At 38.9% G+C, this 21171-nt stretch overlaps 1 protein-coding gene across 4 annotated transcripts in view; it reads right to left on the minus strand.

Annotated features, from left to right (window-relative positions):
- Positions 1-1565: 1565 nt before the first annotated feature.
- Positions 1566-21171, minus strand: part of CABIN1 (calcineurin binding protein 1) — a 280731-nt gene continuing 261125 nt past the window's right edge. For all 4 annotated transcript variants that reach the window (XM_019506891.1, XM_019506890.1, XM_019506887.1 and 1 more), the window contains 4 exons: positions 16561-16831; positions 5905-6057; positions 3608-3834; positions 1566-2875 (listed from right to left, as the gene is read on the minus strand). In XM_019506891.1, the coding sequence (XP_019362436.1) occupies positions 2732-2875; positions 3608-3834; positions 5905-6057; positions 16561-16831 (795 nt within the window). In that variant the 3' untranslated portion in view covers positions 1566-2731. The remainder of the gene's footprint in view (positions 2876-3607; positions 3835-5904; positions 6058-16560; positions 16832-21171) is intronic.

Raw genomic sequence — 21171 nt, forward strand, 5'->3', positions numbered from 1 at the left:
CCAACCCACCCACCCACCCCAGAGCTTTCCATGCAGGATAAATGCATATATTACATAGCACTCTAGACACAAAGCTTTCACTGAAAAACAGACCTACAATGTTCAACTTACTTCACTGACCAAAAAAGCCTGTCTCTGTTACATCCTGTTATGTATACAAAAATTAAACTGCTACCTTAGTTGAGGAATGGGAGCACAATTCAGACATTCTAGAAAATGCTGGAAGAATGCCATAAATAAATGATTAATAGATAAATAATACTCATCGGGAATCCAGCAGCAAAACAGAAGGTAAATAATATTTTGTCATTGCCAAATTAAAATAATTTAAAAGGTAGGTCAACTTTTAATTTATGCAAGAAAAATCATATCCCAGAACGTAACACAAAGAGAGACAAACTGATTTTACTGAAGATATGAAATATATCTCATAAGGAATAGAATGAACACAGTAAAAAAAAAAAAAAAAAAATCAAATACCTTGGTCTTTCTGCAATATTGCTAGGCACATGGCAGATGCATGGGTCCAAGAGTTCACAGCTTTTTTACCTCAGCTTAACTCTAACTTTCAGAATGTATATTGGCCAAAGGCCTATGCAGCCTGCTCTATTTGCATGAATGAATACTGGATAGAATTGTATCATCTATGGAAGTTTGCCCCTGAAGTCCATATTATTCACCATTTTCCATTTGCTGTGATAAAATGTTTCTTGTTCTTCTCAGGTGACCTGCACTACCATCAAAAAAATGCACACAAACCACACTGTATTAAAATAAATAAATTAAAGCTATCCCATCACATTTAAGGGCTAGAAAACATAGCATACTGTACATTAGGTTAATGAAAATGGGGGCCAAATTAGTGAGCAAGACAACACAGAACACTTGTTGCACACATATTTCTTCTCTTATCCTGACCAGTCTTCTCTGTGTAAAATCCATTTACTCATTTTTCTACTTCTGTGATCTGGACCAGGTTCCATCAGCCCTTGATAGTGATGAACAAATCTACCAGTTTCCTGGCTGTACTTTGTTCAACTTTTAAGTTCAACAGCAAACAGTCTGAGTAGCAAAATGGGCCCAAGACATAATGCTTGGATTTGAACTGATATAAAAAAAATTATAGTGATATTTGCATTTCACTTTCAGTCATGTGCCCATCTTTGTTCAGGAACCACATTCAGGAACAAAACTCTTCCTCCTACAAAGTGATTGCTTTTGTACTGTATATATTTCTGCTTTTATAGTTAAAATTCTTTCCACAATCTTTGCCATCATGGTATCCTGAACTTTCCCTGATATTACTCACTGGTGTTCAAAGATTAACTGACAGAGAAGGCGTGAAGGAAGTTCAGGACAGCTGGCAAAGCAGAGGTCTCTGAGACTGCCTGTTTGACAACACTGTCTGAAATGACTCAGTTTTTGAGGAGATGAGAAAACAAGCCTGGATTTCTGCTAATTCTTTTAGAAACAAGATGAAGGTTTGTTTGTTTTTGCCTTGCATCTTCATTGCCTTTTCTAGAAGTAGTAGGACGGAGAGACATGCAACCCTTTCAAGCCAGCACTTAAGAGAGGCAACAGTTAGTATGTTTCAACTTTATTAAAAAAAAAGTTTATTCAAAGCTTTGCACTGGACAAAAAACACCTCCCCCCAAAAACAGAGAAATTCAACACAGCAAGCTCTATGCATTTTATATATGCAGCTTTTTTTGCATGTTTGCATTCATTATTTTACAAAGTTAACATTCAGTAGAAAAAGTTGCTGTTTGTTACCATTATTTTCCCATATAAATAACTGTGGGCAATCCCTCTGCAGATAGATAAAAAACACCTTTTTGTGTCATTCTGTAAAAAACAGACATTACTGAAATGGTACTGAAATCCGTAACATCCCCCAACACCACCATAAAAATGTCATTTAACTCTCTGCCCAAAATGCTTGTCCAAGGCATTAGAGAAGAGGCCATAAGACATTGCTGGAAAGTTTATCTTCTGTTCAAGCTAACAATCTGGTAAATTATCTTTTGTCAGGCTTAACGAGTGAAATGAGCACAAGATGGAGGCCAAACTGCCCACACTAGAAACCTGATTTCCTGGTTAGCTGTCACAGCCAAGTTTGGATGTTCTGTGACCAGGCCAGAAAGCTGAAACATTCATCCACTTTTCCTCCAGAAGGCATAGAAAATTCTTGATGCCACGATAAACTTCTGCTGGCTCAGCAACTTCCTCCCAATCCACTCACTTTAATTGGAAGTGGTAGAAATGTTGAGCAGTGGATAGCTCATGATATACATCTAGAGACCAGACTTCAAATTCCCTGGAGGAAAAATTAACAAGGGGAAAATGCTAGAAGACAGCTAGAGAAAAGTGCAAGTCCCTGTGGAGGAGCCACTGTGTTGGCTCCCAAGCACATGGTTTGGAGAAGTAGAAGCAGAGAGGCAAGTTGCAGCTTACAACACTGCTGTTTTCTGGAGTTTAAGGGTGACAATGTGGTCCAGATGAGCTTACTGGCTGGAAATCAATCATTCTTTCTGTCAAGCACCATGATAAAAAGAATGGTGAGGATTTTGAAGGCAATACCGGAGGCGGTGGTGGCAATGAAGATAATGGAGGTGAAGGATACAATGCTGATGAAAATTAAATGGAAGGTAATGCCAACAGTAAGATGGCAGTAATGCTGGCAACAAGAAGGCTGCTTATATGGTTGGCGTTGGCGATGACCACAATTCATTCATATGTCCATATAGTCATCATCTTCATCAGTGTCACTCTCCAGTGAAGACTCTTGACTTGAGGTCTCTAAGATCTCCAAAGCTGGCTGACAAAGGCTTTCCTTCTTTACATTTGCTGCAGACTGAGCAGACAAAATAGCGGACTGATCACCCCCGCCACAAAAAAAGAGAGAGAGAGAGATTGCTGAATATTTAGGAAAAACTGATCAGAGGGTTCAAAATCAACTATCTGGTCCTCAACATTCAGAAGTCCTCTTATTTGTATAACATTCATGCAAATTTGTTCCATTATACCTTTCACTAAGTTTCCCTATAGCCAGCACTCATTACTCTGCAGCTGGGGTTCTCAATCCCTGGGCCATGGCGGGTTGGCTAACTGTCTGCAGTATGGCTGGCTGCCAGCTGTGGCTCCTTCCGCAGGGCCCATGGTAGTGCAGGGTTTGGCCCACCCCACCACTTGGGGGATGGCGTTATACTTACCTGTTTTCCAGCCAGAAATTCTGGCCACGGTTGGCTATGACTGCTGGGCCGCGGTTTGCTGGGCTGTGGCATAAAAACTTAGGGAAGCCCTGCTCTAGAGCAAGACGGCTTAGAACAGATGTTCTATTCCTCCCTGTGACTATTTTGTTCTGTTGCTTTCCAGGAATCTTAGTAGTCCTGCAAAAGCTACAAACTCCTCAAGGCACCAGGACTGTGACAGCTGTATGCTCACTCCCAAAAAACTTTTTGTGCAATTCTTGTAAGGGAAGCTAGGATTGTATCTCCTGTCATGAGCCGAGGTCTGAAGTCATTGTTCCAGTAACATAATTTTCTGTTAAAGGAGGCAGAACTTAAGTTAAACATCAACATTTTTAAAGATTTAGTTCTAAAATTACCTTTAATTTTTGTTTGGTTTCTTCTGAGATGCTGCCCTTTGGAGAAAGGAGGGTGGGAGTTGGTGGAGTGACAGTAATCTCAGGTGGAAATTTGGTAATGGATGAAGGAATGAAAAGCTTTGGCATGTTGGGCAGAATGCGGGTTTTTACTCGGGTGCTGTCTGCCTTGTTCTGCTGGCTTCCCAAGGACTGTGAACTGGAGCCGAGCTCCAGCTTGGAACTGGTGGCTGAGGGAAAAAGAATCAAGAATAACATTTTAGGGATTATCCAAGTTTATATATACCACAGGGTAGGAAACCACAGTAATTTGGTATACTGCTTGCTGAAAAGATCCTTTTGCTAAATACAGCAATTTTCTTATCAAGGCTCAGAAACAGAAGTAACAAGGGGAGAGTGGTAGGAGAGCAAGCAAGCAGTGACACTTCCAGGAGGTCAACAGCTCCAACTTTCTATGGCAAATAGGTCATTTGACAATGCAATCTTGTCTCAGATATACCTGTGGAATGCTGCTGCAACAGTTAATTTCTTAGCCTATAGTTTTGACCTGGTCACCTTTCTTTGTAATTGTCTACTGGTTCCACCTTCACTATTACAGAGAATATAATATACTTTCCTTCATGTTCCAGCTTCTTCACATCTTCTCTCTACCCAACAGGTTATACCTTATTCACTGTCAAGGTGCTGACTCCCATTTTCAGTCAACCCACAATACCAACCTCTATTATTCACAGGTTAAACTATCTAACAAACTCTGAACTTTCTTCCGCATTGTCACTTGCACTTAAGCTAGGTTGATAGATATTTACAGGGAGCTCTTATTATCTTCCTTCAAATCCCTCCTTAAAACTGTTTCTTGATGCCTACAAAAAATATCCAACAGGTTTCCAGCACTGCTGATCAAGCTGCCCATTCTATTCCATTGTCTCTCTGTACTCCCATGCCTGACAGTCTATCTGCTGTTCCTTGTCTTATACTTAGATTGTAAGCTCTTTAAGAAATGGATGGCATTTTTGTTCTATGTTTGAACAGGATGTAGCACCATGAGGGCCTGATCCATAATTAGAACTAAGCACAACTGCAATACAAGTAAATAATAATTCTGCAATACTGAACTGTACAAGAAGTCATCTCTAGCTGCCACTGTATAGAACCATAACTAACGCCCTGCTCCCACGCCAAAAAAATCAAGTTATATAAAGTAGCTGCACCCTGCCAGCCCTTCTAAGACGATGACAAAGAGGGATGTTTCCATCTTCTCTTCAAGCTTAACGCTTACAGTTTTAGACACTTCTAAGAGGCTGGGCTGAAACCTATGTGCTCTTAATACAAGAGAGCAACACAAAAACTGACATTCTGGGTCACATGCCAGGTCCTATTAAGGCATATTGCCATATTTCCAAGTTGGCTAACCACTTCACAGAAACATGTAAAAAATACTGCAGTAGGTAGATGCAAGATAATCTAAGTCCTCAGTAGGCTTCAGCTTTATTTCTACTGTTGCAACACCTAGAAGCCCTAATTATGTATAAGGGCCTTGTGGACTAAGTAACATACAAACACAAAACAAGATGACACACCTTACTCCAATCCACAGTAGCTAACAATCGGTTTAAGCCCTGCAACCAAGGCTTTACATTTCTTCCAAACCTCTTTTTTTCAAGGCATTAACTGTTAAAACTCAGGATCTTTTTGTTTACCATATAAAAGTGTCTTCTCTGAAGCTTACTGAAAACATTTTTACCAGCCAGTTACTCCAGCAATATGCTTAAAGAGTAGACCCATGGAAAAAAAAACGCTAACAAGTTACTCATTTTGTTTTCAAATATATCTGGGACAAAGAAAGAATCCCCTATTAGTGGAAGGCCTAAGCGCTCACTTATGTGTAATAACTGCTCTGAAGAAGGAATGCTGCAGACCTTAGTTGACCTCAGTAAACTCTTAATTAAAAAAAAAAAATCTTTAAAGAGCAAAAACTACACAGAGCAAGACCCAGGTACTACAGTGTTTTTTTGTTTGGCTATGCTGCTATGGATATTTAGTATGTGAGTCATATACCAAAGAGAATTATTATTGAGGGACTACGAGGCACTTCTCCAGGAAGCTGAGATATTGCCATGAATGCTTGTAAACTCTGGAACAGTTGACTGAAAGGCAGAGAGAAGGCTGGGAAAAAAATATCATATACTAGAGCACAGTGCCTACAGATGAATGTGTTGCCCATTAAACTAACAGTTTCAGCACTGAAACTCGTACATAGATTTTTTTTGAGCTTCTAGAGGATCATGAACCATTCTTACCCTGGGTACAGACATGTCCTGAACTTGTGCTGGTCATGGATTCTGCTTGCCAGCAAGCAGGTTCAGATGATGGAGCAACTGTAGCCATTTTCATTTGTTGGCAAAGTCGAGACTCTTGCTGCTGAAATCCAAGCCCTTCTAGCTCTTCTTCCTCTTCATTAACAAAAAGGAAAAAAAAACTAAGTCACATATTAGAGACATTTTGATCCATTTTGCAACTCATTTCTTTTATGCATTTCTCACAACTGATGGGCATTTACATCATTGACCTACCTATGCATTTAAACTGAAATGTAACTAACTGAAATAAAAAACAGGCAATTTAAAAGGCATTTCAATGCCTGGTGGCATCAACCTAAACTCCAGTTTCCTTGAAGCATTTTATAAAATTGCATACAACATTCTAACACAAAATCTATTTCTCTTCTTTTTTTAATTAATGATGTAAAGTCACAAGGATGTGCCAAGTATAAATGTCTGAACGTATGCAATTGACCATGAGCTTCCAGATGCGTGGAAGCAGGTATAGTCTTCATAAGCACCATCACACAATGCCAAACCAGAATAAATTTACTGGTACTGTACAGAACTACAGTTCTGATCCAAGATATCAGCATTTGGATTATGGGCAAATAACAGGGAAATGTCTATATAGGTATGTACTGTATTACAAATGGTCTTTAAAAGTGAGCACCAAGAAACAACAGCAAATTTGGTTTGGCGTAACTAACTCTGAGACAAAAGTGTGTTCAGCCTTCAGTGGCAAGTCTACCTACGTTTACCAATGCATTTTTTAAATTCTGATATTTCTGCATTCTGACATATGAGTCTAAATGTTTACAACTCAGATCTTCATGCTGTGTTTGTACACTCTTTCTTAGTTCACTTTCCGTTAGAAGTATATTTTATTAAATGCTCTAATAAACAGTTGTCTTCCACACAGAGCTGCAAATTGTACCTGAGATACAAATTTTTACTGACAAAAAAAATCCTAATGATCCCAAAGATGTTCTGGAAAGTGTAGGCTGAAACAGGCCTGAAACAGTTGTAATCTTTTTCCGATTCACTATTTAATAATAAAGCTTACTACAAGTGTTATCTTGATTATCTGACCAACTTCCCAAAAAAGAATATTTATGACAATTTCTCCCAACCTAAAAAAATGACTTTTCTCTTGAAATGATGAAAAACATTTTTCCATCTGCACCTGATACAATCAAGACCTGATGATTTGTCATACAAATATCTCACTGTCTGATTTCTGCTTTTCCACCAGAATTTTGAAAACAGTATGGATGAACAACTTGACAACTCTATTAAAAGGAACAAATGGTCCAGCATTCTTTTCCTTTTGTCCAACACTGTAAGGCCTCACATGGATTCGTGTCCAGTCTTGGACAAAGCACTTCAAGGAATATGAGGAAAGAGTTGGAGAGAGTCCAGGGCGAAAACAAGAAAAGTGATTTGGAGGCCTAGAAAACAACACACAAGAAAAGGTTGGAAGAGCTAGGAATATTTAAGCATGGAAAAGAGAAGACTAAAGTGGCGGGGCGGGGCGGGGATTCGATAAAAGTTTTTAGACAAAGAGTTGTTATATATAGACCCATGATTCGATATTGTCTGCATATACAGTGGACACAAGCAGTAATGATCTTAAAAGGCAACAAGGGAGATTCATAAAGTTCTTCCTAAAAATCTCATCTAACTATGATGGTGGCTACACACTGGAACAAACAGATTACTAGAGAAAGGTTGGGGAATTTCCATAATTACAAGTTTAAGTGCATATTAGAAAGATGCTCGACTTGAATGGCTTAGATAAGGATCTTCTTATTTTAGGCAAGGGATCGGACTTGATGATCTCCTGGGGTGCCTTCCAGCCCTATGCAATTATGATGCTACACGTTAAAGAGAAATATAAAATTACTAAACTTCTTAACTGGATTCCCTCTAAACAAGCAAGCTGTAAATCCTGTAATCTATATTAAATTGCAGCCTAGGAAGAGTTTGAAAGTGGTTGGTTGCTGAGCCATAGTAGGGGCTTAAATATTTCAGTAACCAATTTAAAGTTTACCATTCATTTACATTAAGACTTATGATTTGAATTATTGCTTAATGATAAAGTAAGTATACATTTTACACTGATTTTTTTTGGTTTGATTATAAGGTGTATCACTGCTTGAACTGATTTGCTCTGTTTTGATTCTAAGTACGTTATATCATGTGACCCCACTGATTGGTTCTTCTAAGCAATCAAAGTCTAGCCTAATGCTGCAAGCTTGATGTACAGCTATGTTTTTATCTTCAGTAATCAGCAGATCCACACACATCACTGCTTTCTTTGCTTTTGATTTTATTAGTCTTGCAGATCCATTTCATAGAACAATGCAGTTTTATTTGAATGAAAATTAGATGCATCAGTTTCTTTCACTTTTAAAGGAAAATAGGTGAGAACGCATACTTCTGAATTTTTATTCCTATGCTTCTGGAAACAGTATTTGTTAATGTAAAATTGTACTGAAAGCCCCTGCCTATCAAAATGAAGAGGCATGGTCAGGTTAATCAATCAGTAATTCTACTCCCAGAGGCGTTAAGTGCGTAGTGATTGAATTCTGCCCCGGATTAGCTCAAACTCTTAATCTGCCTGCAATTTTTATGCTATGGTCATTTGAGATCCACATGTTTTTTTTCAGTTCAAAAACAGTTTATGAAAAAAAGGTTAAAATTTTCTCTTAAATATAAAGTTACCCTGTGGTCCCAGCACATCCAGGGTTAGTCATAAATTTATCTATCAATTTCCCTACCTGACCTTGTACTAGCTGATATTTTATTTAATATAAAGGTACTTAAGTCTTTAAATCTTTTTTCTTTACACAGACAGAAAAAGCAAGACAGGATAAACAGAGAGCCACACATGCATACAAAGTTAAATTTTATACTATTTGTCTAAAGTAGATTTCAGAAGGAAATATCCTGATATGTCGTGTTTGTGGAATTACAGTCTAGATGAACATCATGTCCTAGTTCTGTTAATAACTTCCCCCAGGGAGGCAAAAACTGTACTAAACTCATGAGCCACAAAATTCTGTATCAGCCCAACAGCACAAGGAAACAGGCACAGCACATTCTGAATGTGGTCAGAAGCTCATCTTTTAGTCTTGGACAGCCACATCTTTCTCTATTGCATAGCACTCGTATCAGTCTCATACAGTTTCAAATGTTAGCATCACAAACCTTGCTGAAAAATAAAGTCAGTTTCTGAAGACATTAATGAGATGCACCAGCTGCTCGTCTCCAGGCAGAAGATGGGACAGGGTACTTTAAAGATTTATTTAGCACTCAAAACCTAAAGTGTAACTCACAGACGTTAAGCACAAAAGGAAAATAGATTTGCAATGCAAAAAACTGTTAATATTTACACTGAAAAGTTCATCTCTATTTGAGCAAAATGGAGCCGAATATAAAAAATTAGCTCCCCCCCTTCCCAACAACTCTCTAATATGCATAACATAATATACATAATAGAAGAGGCACATCATACCTTTCAACATCTCCCTGCTTTAGTGAGGAAGAAACAAGCTGAAAACAATTCAATGCAACAACTACTCCAGCTTTCCTCTCCAACCTCTTTCCACTTGTTGCCAGGGTAACCAGTGTTTGCAGATGCCTATAGCGGGCGCCTGAGTTCATGACTTCATCATAGTTAATATTCTCTCTCACCGTCTCTCTTTATGCAGGGAATACATTAGATACATACACCACACATTGTACACGTATAGATTATACAATTCCTGTGAGTATTTTTCTACAAAATCACAAGTTACTTTGCTATTTCTCATGTATACAATGGAAAAAAAATGGATTTTTCCCCCTCTCCATTTCACTGATGTGCAGAAAGTTTAAAAACAGTGGAACTGTAAGTAATAAACCCATGCTCTTTGTGCCGAGTACTCTCTCATTTGATTTGTTTGTGCTGTGCATTATGTCACTTGATTTCCTTGCACTGTCAGGTATTGAAACACCAGCATTATCATGTTAATTAAATGTGTTAATCAGAATTAAACACACAGCTTCAGTCATTTACAAAAACCGACAAATGCTAACTGAATAGGGAAAAAAAAGGATAGTATGACTAGCACCTTGAACACATGCCTTCCAGCTGCTGAAGGTGGCAACTAGATGTGGTAATATGCACAAAGGCAGATTAAAGACTTAAAGAGCAGAAGCATCTCATCCTAGGAAAGACTGACGAGCCAAATTCTTAACAGAAACCTAAGAAACTAAAAAACACTGTACTTTAAAAAAAACAGAAAAAAAAAGGGAAGATTGGGAAATTGAAGTGTCCAGCAGCTTCAATTTGTTAAACAGGCAATCCGAAAGAAAAAGAAACACTAGACATATTGTCAAAGGAAATATAATACTACAACATAAAAGCTGTGAAACACTTCAATATATTTTAGAAATAGCAATGACTTAATTTTGCAACTCTTAATTGTTTGATAGTACTTATACCATTTGTCCCAGTGATTTCAATTAGTTACTTAAATAGAAGCGTTATTCTGCATAAGCAATAATCAAAAGAAATGTGAAGCATTAATCAATTCACCATGAAAGGTAGGCAAGTATTTCTGGGTGTCTATAGACATGCTCTGACATGTTTCAACTGGAACCTGTCACAGCAGATCAATTGGATCAATTGGATCTGCTCCACATTCTCATCAAAACGCGCCAGTGTAGCCACATCATCACGTCTTAAGCCCGCCCCACTTTTCAAAATGGCTGCAAGAGCACTTTAACTAAAGCTTAAGGTTTAGTTAAAGTGCCCCCTGTCCATTTTGAAATGCAGGGGCTTAATGAATGTGATAGTGAGCTGTTTTAAATTAGAGCAGCTGGCTGGGAACTGTTCTAACTAACCCCCCCACGCAAACATGTGTACTGGCAGCCACTGTCCCTACTTTTTTGATGGAGACTGACATGGGGCCAAATCTGCTCTCTGCTACATGGGAATAAGCAGAATAACAGATATATTTTGTCTGTTAAAACTTTTTGAGTTCTTATTTTACGTATTTTTGAAAAATAAAAGCATTGTAATTCAGTCCCCAGGATTTAAAACAACAACAACCAATTAAAGTGGTTTGCTAATTCATAGTGGTCTCTGTCTGTTACAATGACCAATTTAGTAGGTGCAAATAACTTTGAGAAAAATTGGATTATATTGGAGTACAAGAGCAACTTTTCTTTCCAACTCTCAGCAATGAAAGCAGCCATTTTAACAACCTCTCCTGTGCTTAATTGGCCTCTGGTCAAGGAAGCATGAAACATCAGAGAAGGGAATGACGTAAGTTTTGCCAGACAGCTGTTAAATAAAACTTATAGGCAATAGATTACAAATGAAAAGGAGGAGGTATTTTAAACTAATCTTAGCCACAGACTAAATCCCCTCAAAGGATACTGGGGACATCAAGAGGTTGTACTGTGCATTAGGGGAAACACTAATTTAACTTGGTGTACTTCCAACAGGTGATCAGGAGAAGAAAGAACATGTTTGATGATGTGATCAGCTAGTGCTGTCAAGTGTGTATGGCAAGAGGCAATTAAGAAATCCTTCATAACAGGGAAAAAAACTCAGCTGACATTCATTCAGCAGTAAGAGTTCTCATAGGCATTGATTACAATGGAAGAGACCAGGGAAGCGAGAATACGAGAAGCGAGAATACCAAAGCCAACCCCCATGGAAGTGACTGCAACAAGGAGTAGAGAGAATCAACCTGTTTTACTGCTACTGGAGCTAAATTGCATCTAGGACAATAAAATCTGACCCTGGAATCTACAACAACCAGCAGAAGAGAGAGATTGCTGTACTCTGAACAACCCACATGTTTTTTGTGGTAATTAGATCCTTAAAAAAAAAAAAAAAAGTATACTTGGGAGTTTTAGAAGTTGTAAATATATAAATCATTGTGCCTAACTCAAAACCCAGTAACCGATCATCAGATCTGGAGGGCAGAAGGAACTAGGTGCGACCATGGCTATTCAGAGAACTAGAAGCAGTAAAGAGTCATGGTGAACATGTTAATGTACTGCATAGCATACAGCAAGGCAAATGCCCTCAGTGGAACATGATATTATAGACTTAGTGAGTTCTTTGAAGTACTTCCCACTCTGTCATCTGCATCATATGTCAGTCTTTCAAGGATTCAGCTGCTATCAGGTTGTGCATCAGTTGAACAACTCAGCCACGCCGTGGAGTACTGTAAGTCAGTGCTAACAGAATATGATGCATGAGATATAGAATTAGGTGTCCTCTAAGTTAGCGTGTCCATTTTAGTCCATGTTTGTTTCACAATCTCCCCTTAGTGCAATATAGAAATATGAACTGAACAAAATGGGGTGATACAGAATCCCTTTGACAACTCTGGAGGTGGAATAACAATTGTCCATATGGTAGCTCTCTACATGGCGATTACACTTCTCTGACAGTTCTCATATGCCCTGTTGCATATTTCTTCCCCACATCAGGGATGCAATGCCGTGTCATATTAATATATGGTATTAATTCATGTCCAAGACCTGCCATTCTAAAGTGTCCTTTACGCTAAGCTTCTGCTGCTGAGGTCATTACTCCTGCCAGCTCTCTCTTATGACAAGTCAACCTTAGCACCAGTTTTTTCTCCATATCTCACTTTTCTGACATTCTCACACAACCCAAGCAACCTTCATGAACCTTCACTGGATATGTATTTAAGCAAGTCGGCCACAGAACTTGTTTCTCAACTTGTTCCACTGTTTCTAGGTAGGACAAACCCTCAAGATCAGAATAGAATATATACATAAAATTCCTGTTGCAATACAGAAAGAAACAACTTACAGTTTTCTAGTTTTAGCAGTTGTCACAGCCAATAAGCTTTTGCTTTGTATGCAAGTAGAAGGGTCATCATGTTTAGAAGGAATGACCAAGGCAAGCTGCAACAACTCCTTGCATCTGGAAGTGATGGACTGAAAATTTTGGAACATTCACAACACAAAAGTACCATCACCTTAATAATAATAGCTAAATTAGAGACGAAAGTAATGTAACTGATGAAGCAGGTAATTAAATCTCAAAGTCCTCTTTGCATTCTGCTTTAGTCTCCTCAGGGGGCTCCTACTCCCTTCCATGTACTGGAGCATTTTCCATGCAAAGTAAGAGATAAGAACAGAACGTGGTGGATTCTATTGCACATGGTAGAATGTGCGGGTGCGGGCAGTGGGAACAAGGCTCGTCAAAAAACCCTCGCAAAGAGCAGATTTTACCAGGTAACTTTTCAACTTGCAAGGTGCTTTTTACACTGACATTGAAATGGACATTAATTTAGTGGGAGAGGACCCTGATCTTTCCTTCTCTCTCATTTTGTGTGTTGATATAATGGAATACTGGTTTCAAGCAACATCATTTACCTTTAAGTAATTCCAGTGGTGAAGAATCTTTTCTTGCTATCCTGCACTTCCCAGCCCAGACTGGGGCTAGTGTTTTCCTGCCCACTCCCTGTAGCAATCATCACTAGATTAAGGAATGGAAAGGGAGAAAGATTTTTTTTTGAGATGAGGGGTGGGGAGGGCATTTTAGGGGGAACACACACACACACACACACACACACACACAGATTTTCAGAGATTAGAACAGTACAGCTACTGGAATGGTGTGACAGTGCTGGAGAGAGTTATCCAAGTTGTCTTATTTTACAGTTCCCCAGGGTCAATTTTACACTGAATTAAAAGAGGCTGGCAGCCCAAGTGCATTTATGCTTAAAAGCAGGAAGTTTCCCTACTGTAATTATCACCATTACCACCTTGTTGTTGGACTTCATCATGCTGTAGTTTCTATATTGGTTGTTGTACACCAGATCCAAAAATCTCATTAACATGTTTACACAGGGAATGACTGGCAGAGAACCAGAACTGCTTGGAAAACCATTCTGTAATCCTTCTCTCATTGAAGTCATGGAGAATTACAGCTGTTTATCTTTGACAGTGAATCCTCTAAGATGAGCAAATAGGGAAGGGGTAAGGAAAATGATAATTAAGAAGGAATGCAAAAAGGAACAAACTGAAAAAGATTACTTGGAAAATAAGGCATGAGAGAGTTTATATACAAAAAGAACTAATGGAGGAAAGGGGAGAGGGAGGATAAAAACTTGGATTTAAAAAGAAATTAAAAAAAAAAAAGGGGGTGGGGTGAAAAGGGAGGAGGAGAAAGAAGAAAGCAGCAAAAGGACACTGATGTAATTGGTGTCTCTCTCAGCTAGAGAAATGACCTGTCAGGTAGGTCTGAGCTCTAGAAAGCCAGAAATGACACATGCACTCAGCACTGAAAATGAGAGCTTTATGAAAAAAGCCTCTTGATCTTCAGACAGGCAGTTTCAGAGAATAAAATGTTGGCAGCTGAAACTCCCTCCTCCCACAACCAGAAGATATATAAAAGCAGTGAAAGAAGAAACAACAATTAGAAGCTTAAGAAACCCCTAAAAGGTACAGGGAATCAAAAGGTTAAAAAAAAAATGTTCCAGTCACTGCATGGTGGCCTGGGAAGTTGGGGAGAGGGAAGTGTGTCAGAACTGCTTACGAGTTTTATGTGGAAAGCAATGGCACACAGGAGCTCTAACCTGTATTGTCATTCCTACCTCTGCTCAGTGACTGCATAGCAACTGTGAAACATGGAGGTTTAATTTTTTTCCTCCTTTGGGTATAGACCTAAATTATTGCCTATTGAAAAATCCTACAAAGACATTCCATAATACTATGTAATACCATTCCTGAACTTTATGGGCAACAAAAATCTGACTTTAACACCTCCCCCCCAACCACACATGGATGCATAGGGTCTCTCCATGGATCTGTGAAGAAGGAAAGCAAGGTGATTATAATGCGAGTATTAGCGGCGGATGTTAAATTTCAATTTCATCCTGTACTCCGACAGATTAACTTATTGGAAAAATTGATTTCTCCCTGGTTTCCTCTTTGCTGCTGATGCATTCAGAAGATTATGTGCATTTAGCTGCTAAGGCTGATTACATAAGAAAGAAATCATGTACAGTAGGTATGTATGCATAAACTGAACAAAGATATTAATTACAGTACAATATTACTTAGACAAAACAGTTTGAAACTTGCCTACAAATATTTGTAGTCATTGTTAATAAATAAGATTCTAATATCTCAGCACTACCTTTACACTATCCTCAACTGCTGCTTTCTACAGTGCCTAGACATAGAAGAATCCATCTCAACTATAACGTAAGAGTAGTTTGGCTAGAACTCTTAACATTAGCCAAGTAAAGCTTGTTTTTTCTGATACACAATAGAACTTAAATCATTTCTGAAAAAAGCATTATATGCTCAAGTAATGCAGGCTTTTTCACCCCCCTTTACATCATTTTACCCATGTAGTCCCCAGTGTCTTTGCCCACCAGTTTTGCCACGGATGGCCAACAGGAAGGGAAAAATAAAAAAAAATTAAAAAAAGTGAGAAAGCTCATTAAATTCTCTCCTTAATCTTGACCATCTGTGTAGCACCAAGCATACAAGACAATACCCAAGAAATTATATACGCATTTCGCATCTTTAAATTTTCTTACCCGACCTCTGCTCAGTCAGTCAACAGCACTAACACACCAGCAACTTCAGCCTTATTTATTTATTTATTTTTTTAGCACAACTGCCATATTTATAGTTAACATGGGTCATCTCAACTAAGAGCACCATTTGCAGGTGGCAAGATATGAAAAATAGTATTTTATGAAGCTAGATACCTTAGACCTTCTTTCTGAAACAGTGATTCTCAACCAAAGTGCCATGGCACCCTAGGGTGCCATGAGATCAAATGCAAGGAGATAAGCAGATAAAGGCAGGCTCAGGCACTCCTTGCCTGCCTGCTCCTCCACCCTCACTGCCTGGTCTTTCTGCAAGGAGGTAAGCACTGTAATAAATAAACTAATTTTTTAAATAGGTTGCAATTTAATTTGCAAAAGTTATGGAGAGGTCTGAGGGGTACTTCTAGTCTAAAAAGGGTGAGAACCACTGCTCTAGAACATGGCATAGACATGCCAACATGCAGCAAAATACGTATCAGTAACTTATCAGTTAAGGAGTTTTTTACCATGTTATACACCTCCAAACACAAAACATGTGGCAGAGCTATCCAGGTAACAAACTATATCAATCTTATACTTTTGACGTTCTCTTTTATACATGTGACCAGTAATCCAATTCTAACATTTAAAATGTTTAAGCTGTTTAAAAACAAACAAACAAAAACCAGTTCCTATTTCTTTATATCAACCAGTCTGAGAAAAGCAGTGCATTTTAGGTCACCGGGGAGCTGGAAATCCTTTTCCATTAAATATCAGACTTTTTATAAGCAGACAAGGTTCTTTGGGTGAATCTGATATCTTTTATTAGACCAACTTAAATGCTGTTAAATGTGTACGTCCCTTTCAGAACTGAGTTGGGACTTAAGTTTGTGCTTGTGTTCTTTTGAGTGTGGTCTAGACATTCAAAAACGGGGCTGGGAATCAGAACTCTGCTACTGACTCACTATGTGGCCTCAGTCCAAGACAAAGGCAAGGTCAAGAGACAAGGCAAGAAAAAGTCAAGACATTTTCTTTAGAACAGACTTACCGCGTGCAAGGTAAGACATGCTGGGAGCAGTCTCTACACTCTGGCTCCGGAGATGCTCAGCATCTTTATTTGGCTCCTGTGGTTGTGGCACTGATGATAATGCTGAGGAAGAGGAAGCTTGCTTCGGTTTGGAATGCAAGTCATTTAGTCTCAGTAAGTTTTCAGAAGTCACAGCATCTGGGTTCACTGGAGTGGCGTGCAGTGTTGCTGGAAAGAAACTCTCTTTGCTGTCCTTTGTATGTTTCGGGGTTGTTGGCATTTCTCCTGTGGACTGTATTAAAAAAAACAAGACAGACAGTGAAGAGTGTGTTCCAGTCATCTCACATGCTACTTTTGCATTGGAAAATATGGACAGCATGATGATTTTGTGGACTAGGCACATAACCCCTCTTTATGAGCATAAAAGCTAATTATAATACAACCTTTCCCTGAACAAGTGCATATTAATTTGCTGTACTCTACAGTATATTTAGCAAACTATCACCTTGAGCATTTGTTCATATTCAGATTTAGTTTTATTTAGCAGCTACTCGCACACACACACATGCATGTGCATGCAAAGTCCCTCACAGTGTAATTATTTCTGCTCAACTTTTTTTTTTTTTAAACCAAACATGAATTTCAGAAAAGTTCCAAATGTCTATGAAAAGAAAGCAGCTCTGTCAATTAAAAAGACTTACTGGCAAACTCTGGACTTAGGGACAGAAATTACACACACTGGTATAGGTGATCAAAAACCAGTTCAAATCTGTAATACAACAGAAGTTCAGCGCACATAAACCACTCTGAAGATGTCCGAAACCAGTTTAAGATAAGCTTGGATGGATGTAGTATCAGCCTTAACTTGAATCTGGAAGGGATCTGGGACAAATTCAATAAGCTGATTTAACTTAAATCAGTTAGCTCACAGTCCCTCGATATCCCAGGATGTTTTGCACCTCCCCTGTAACCACCCCCTCTCAGGGCAGGTGGGTTAGCCGTGACCCAAGCTGTCTGTTTCAACTGAGCAGGGAGGTGTGCTCCACTACCCCCTGGCTTGGGCGGGTTGCTGCATTTCTGGAATCAGAAGTGTATGTCTGTTCATTTGCTTATCAGTTCAATGTACGCAGCTTAGACTAACCTGTGAAGACTGAATTGATTCAGTCTCAGGCTTTTTGACTGTCTGTACTTACCAAAGAGAACAGACTGTTAGTGGTTTGGGAACTTGTGTCCTTCAAATCTCCAAATTATTAAAAGAAAATACTGTGTGATGATGTGAACAAGAGAAAAATAAATTCAAGAAGCACAGGAGAGAAGAATATATTTGTGAAACAACAAGAGATGCCTATCCCAAGATCAGCAATTGTCGATTGCTGCAGCACAGCTGAATAGTGTCAGTATCCAGCTCAGAACATTGGTCTGGATGTTCTCTTGCCTCTGCACCTTTTAATATTAAAAGTAAAACATCAGTATAAGGAGCTGGGCTCTCATCCAAAAAGCAAAATCAAGAATGCAACGCACGGCTATTTAATTATACACCCAAGAGGCAGAAGAGTAATTTAAATCTATCAAGGAATTTAAAGACAGACCAAATAAAATGAAAATCATCCTTATAATCCCCTTCAAAGTCACAGATTACACAGCCTTTGTATTCTAACTGGTCATCATTAATTAACATATATTATGTTGCAACAAATTCACTAGATGGAGGCCAAGTTGTTCAACTGTCTCATTAACCCATGGGTAGAGCCTATATAATGGATCAAGAAGAGCTGAGTTTTATTCCAAGGGCTCCATGTTATCCTAGGGCCGTGGATCTGTTGGTCTGGTGTGAAAAGCAGCTGAACTCCACTGTCAGACCCCAAAGCGAATCTAGGCTAGTGAATCAATAATACATCTGAAATTCATTACTGGGAAGCACTATTTATACACTAGACAAAGCATCTTTTAAACATATTTCTCTACTACTAGCATCTCTATTTCAAGGATCAGACTCAGTATTTAAGGAATATGACTTAAAATCTCAACACCAACATATTAAAAAAAGCTATATATTTACACAATAATTGCAGTAGTATATCAGACAGAGCTTATTCCACCTCTTCTAGTGACCAATTTCTGATGGTTAGGTAGAAGAAAAAAACCCATGATTTGCTGTTATGTAATACTGTAACAGACCAAATTTAAACATTCATACCATGCCCCAAATTCTGAAACTGCTCAAATGAGGTCTCTTCACTTAAACAGATGAAAATGTTAGCACTACAGTCAAAGGCATTCAGAGACTTAAAAAAACCCCAACTGCATTATTAGTAATAAATAAGGAAAGGAAAGAACAGAATTACAAGATTTGGAGACATGTAAGAAAAGACAACAAGGGGAGAGAGAAAACAAGAAAAAGGCAGATGGAAGGACAGTCACAGTTGGGGATCGGCATGCAGCCCAAGGACAGGACTCAAAATGCACCCACATGCTGGGCCAAACTGACAGCTGATTAATCCAAAGTCAGTAACACCCATTCATTTTATTGGTGGTCAGAGTCTGTCAGGGCTACCTTGCGAGAATGTGGGCATGCAATGACATGAACAGAAGCATGGTTTTAAATGCATGTGGACCAAAACATGTAACAGCAGAAAATATTTAAATATGGCAGCCACCGTCTTGACTAGAACTTGTGCACTATTAACAACTAAGACTCAAATTCCTAACAGATAAAGTGTGGGCCCTTCACTTGAGAGTGATAATTAAATCTTTGCTTGAGGCTTTAGGTAATGCATCCAATAATCAGTTCTTATCACAGGGCAATCTTTTGAAATACATCTGCTTGCAGTGCAGGGGTAGAAGTGCATCAGCATATAGTCTTGTCTTGTCTTAGAATTGATTTAATAATTTTATTCACTTTTCTACAAGTTTAACCTTTACTTTAAAAAGTTTCTCATTCTTGCATCTTCCAATTGTAACCTGATGCAGGACTATTTAATTGACTCTGGAGGTACAGACAGATCTCCTTTAAACCAACAAAAACTGAAAATAGAGGTAGTAGCAGAAGACAACTATGGCGACTTTCCTCTGTTAATGCCAATGAGGGCAGAGGACCGTCTTCAAAACAAAGACAAAGCATAAAAAGTATCTTAGCCGTATCATGACGAACCTTGCCATTCCACAGCTTCCTGAGAGAAGCTGAAATCTGCACTGTGCATTTTATTGACTGGGCGGGGCAGGGAGTTTCAGAAAGATCAAAATTAAATAAACAGGAAGGTGAAAGAAGCAGAAAGTATAATATGCATGAAGGATGCACTGCTTGCTTTAAAAAGATTTGGTTTTCACTGTAGAGACAAGAATTCTGGCACTTCTATAACAATAACTTATGTCACTTGCACAATGCAGGTGTGCAGGTTCTCACCAACTATAATATTCATCATGGTTTATGGAGCCACATCTCTTCTTGTATCATGCAGGTGACTGACTAGGAGCAAAATAGAGTGGTCTATCACATTTTGTCAAACCTTGAAGTCACCACAGACATAGTTGGAAGTTCACTGAAACCACTGAAAGTTTATCAATTTTCATAGCTGGTAACATCCTGGTACAATAAATATCCAAGTACACTAACAAGAATAAAGAGACACTCAGGAGGGAGCCATGAAGAAAACAGTTTTACACAGACCCCCACTCCCCATATCATCAGGAAAGTATCAATGACATTTTGCATGTGTGAATTACATAACTGTTGTCTTCCTAGGTCTTAAACTACTTTCCCCTTCTCATACTCCATAGAAAACAGAATTAGTGTCAAGATTCCACATTTATTTCAAATGGTTTCTGAGAAGAAATATGAGCTATTTTATTGTGGTACAAAGAGCCAGTACTCTAAAAATTTCTTCTCTGTTCCACCACAGGATGTACACTTGCCCATTTTCACCACTGTTTTTAAAATGCAGGTAAAGACGTTTTACTTTGTTCAGAGGCTTTAAAAAGCCATATGGGTAAGGGCAGCAAAGGGAATGTGTTTAAATGCAGAAGCCAGACACATTACAGGGTCAGGTTCCTTTCCCCTGGCAAATTTCAGGTTCAGAATCACCCAGGTAGGAACGGTCTGGGCTCTACTGTATTATGGTGATAAGGGTGCCAGAAATAGATGCACAGAATTGAAATGGGGGAGGAACACCCTTCCCCCAAAGAGATTTCTGTTGGGAACCACTGTTTTCCCCAGCCGAGACAAGGGGCTCCAGGGGGCAGCTCTGACCCAGCTCAACGTGCTGCACAGTGGCTGGCTGGGGCATGAGGGTGCTTCAGTGCAGGGCTAGCCAACAGGCAGCCCCTGCACTGAAGCACCCTCATGCCCCAGCCAGGGCAGTGTCTACATGTGGAGTGAGTTTTTTTAACTCACAAAAGGATAGTACTAGTATCTACAAGTACTAATGTGCTGCAAAGTAAATTAGTGTACTCCAGCCTAATAGTGGCATACATGTACATGCATGACACTTACTGCACAGCTAATTAGTCTACTGCTCAGTAAACATCTCTGTGTAGATGCTGTGTGTAGTAAATGAGGGAATCTAATGCAACTCAGACTGTGAAGTCCTTACATATAATTCCTCCTTCCTCTTATGCTCTTCTAAGGCTTAGCTA

This window comes from Gavialis gangeticus, unplaced genomic scaffold (assembly GCF_001723915.1).
Source record: "Gavialis gangeticus isolate Ggan-Ray unplaced genomic scaffold, GavGan_comp1, whole genome shotgun sequence".
Classification (NCBI taxonomy): Eukaryota; Metazoa; Chordata; order Crocodylia; family Gavialidae; genus Gavialis; species Gavialis gangeticus.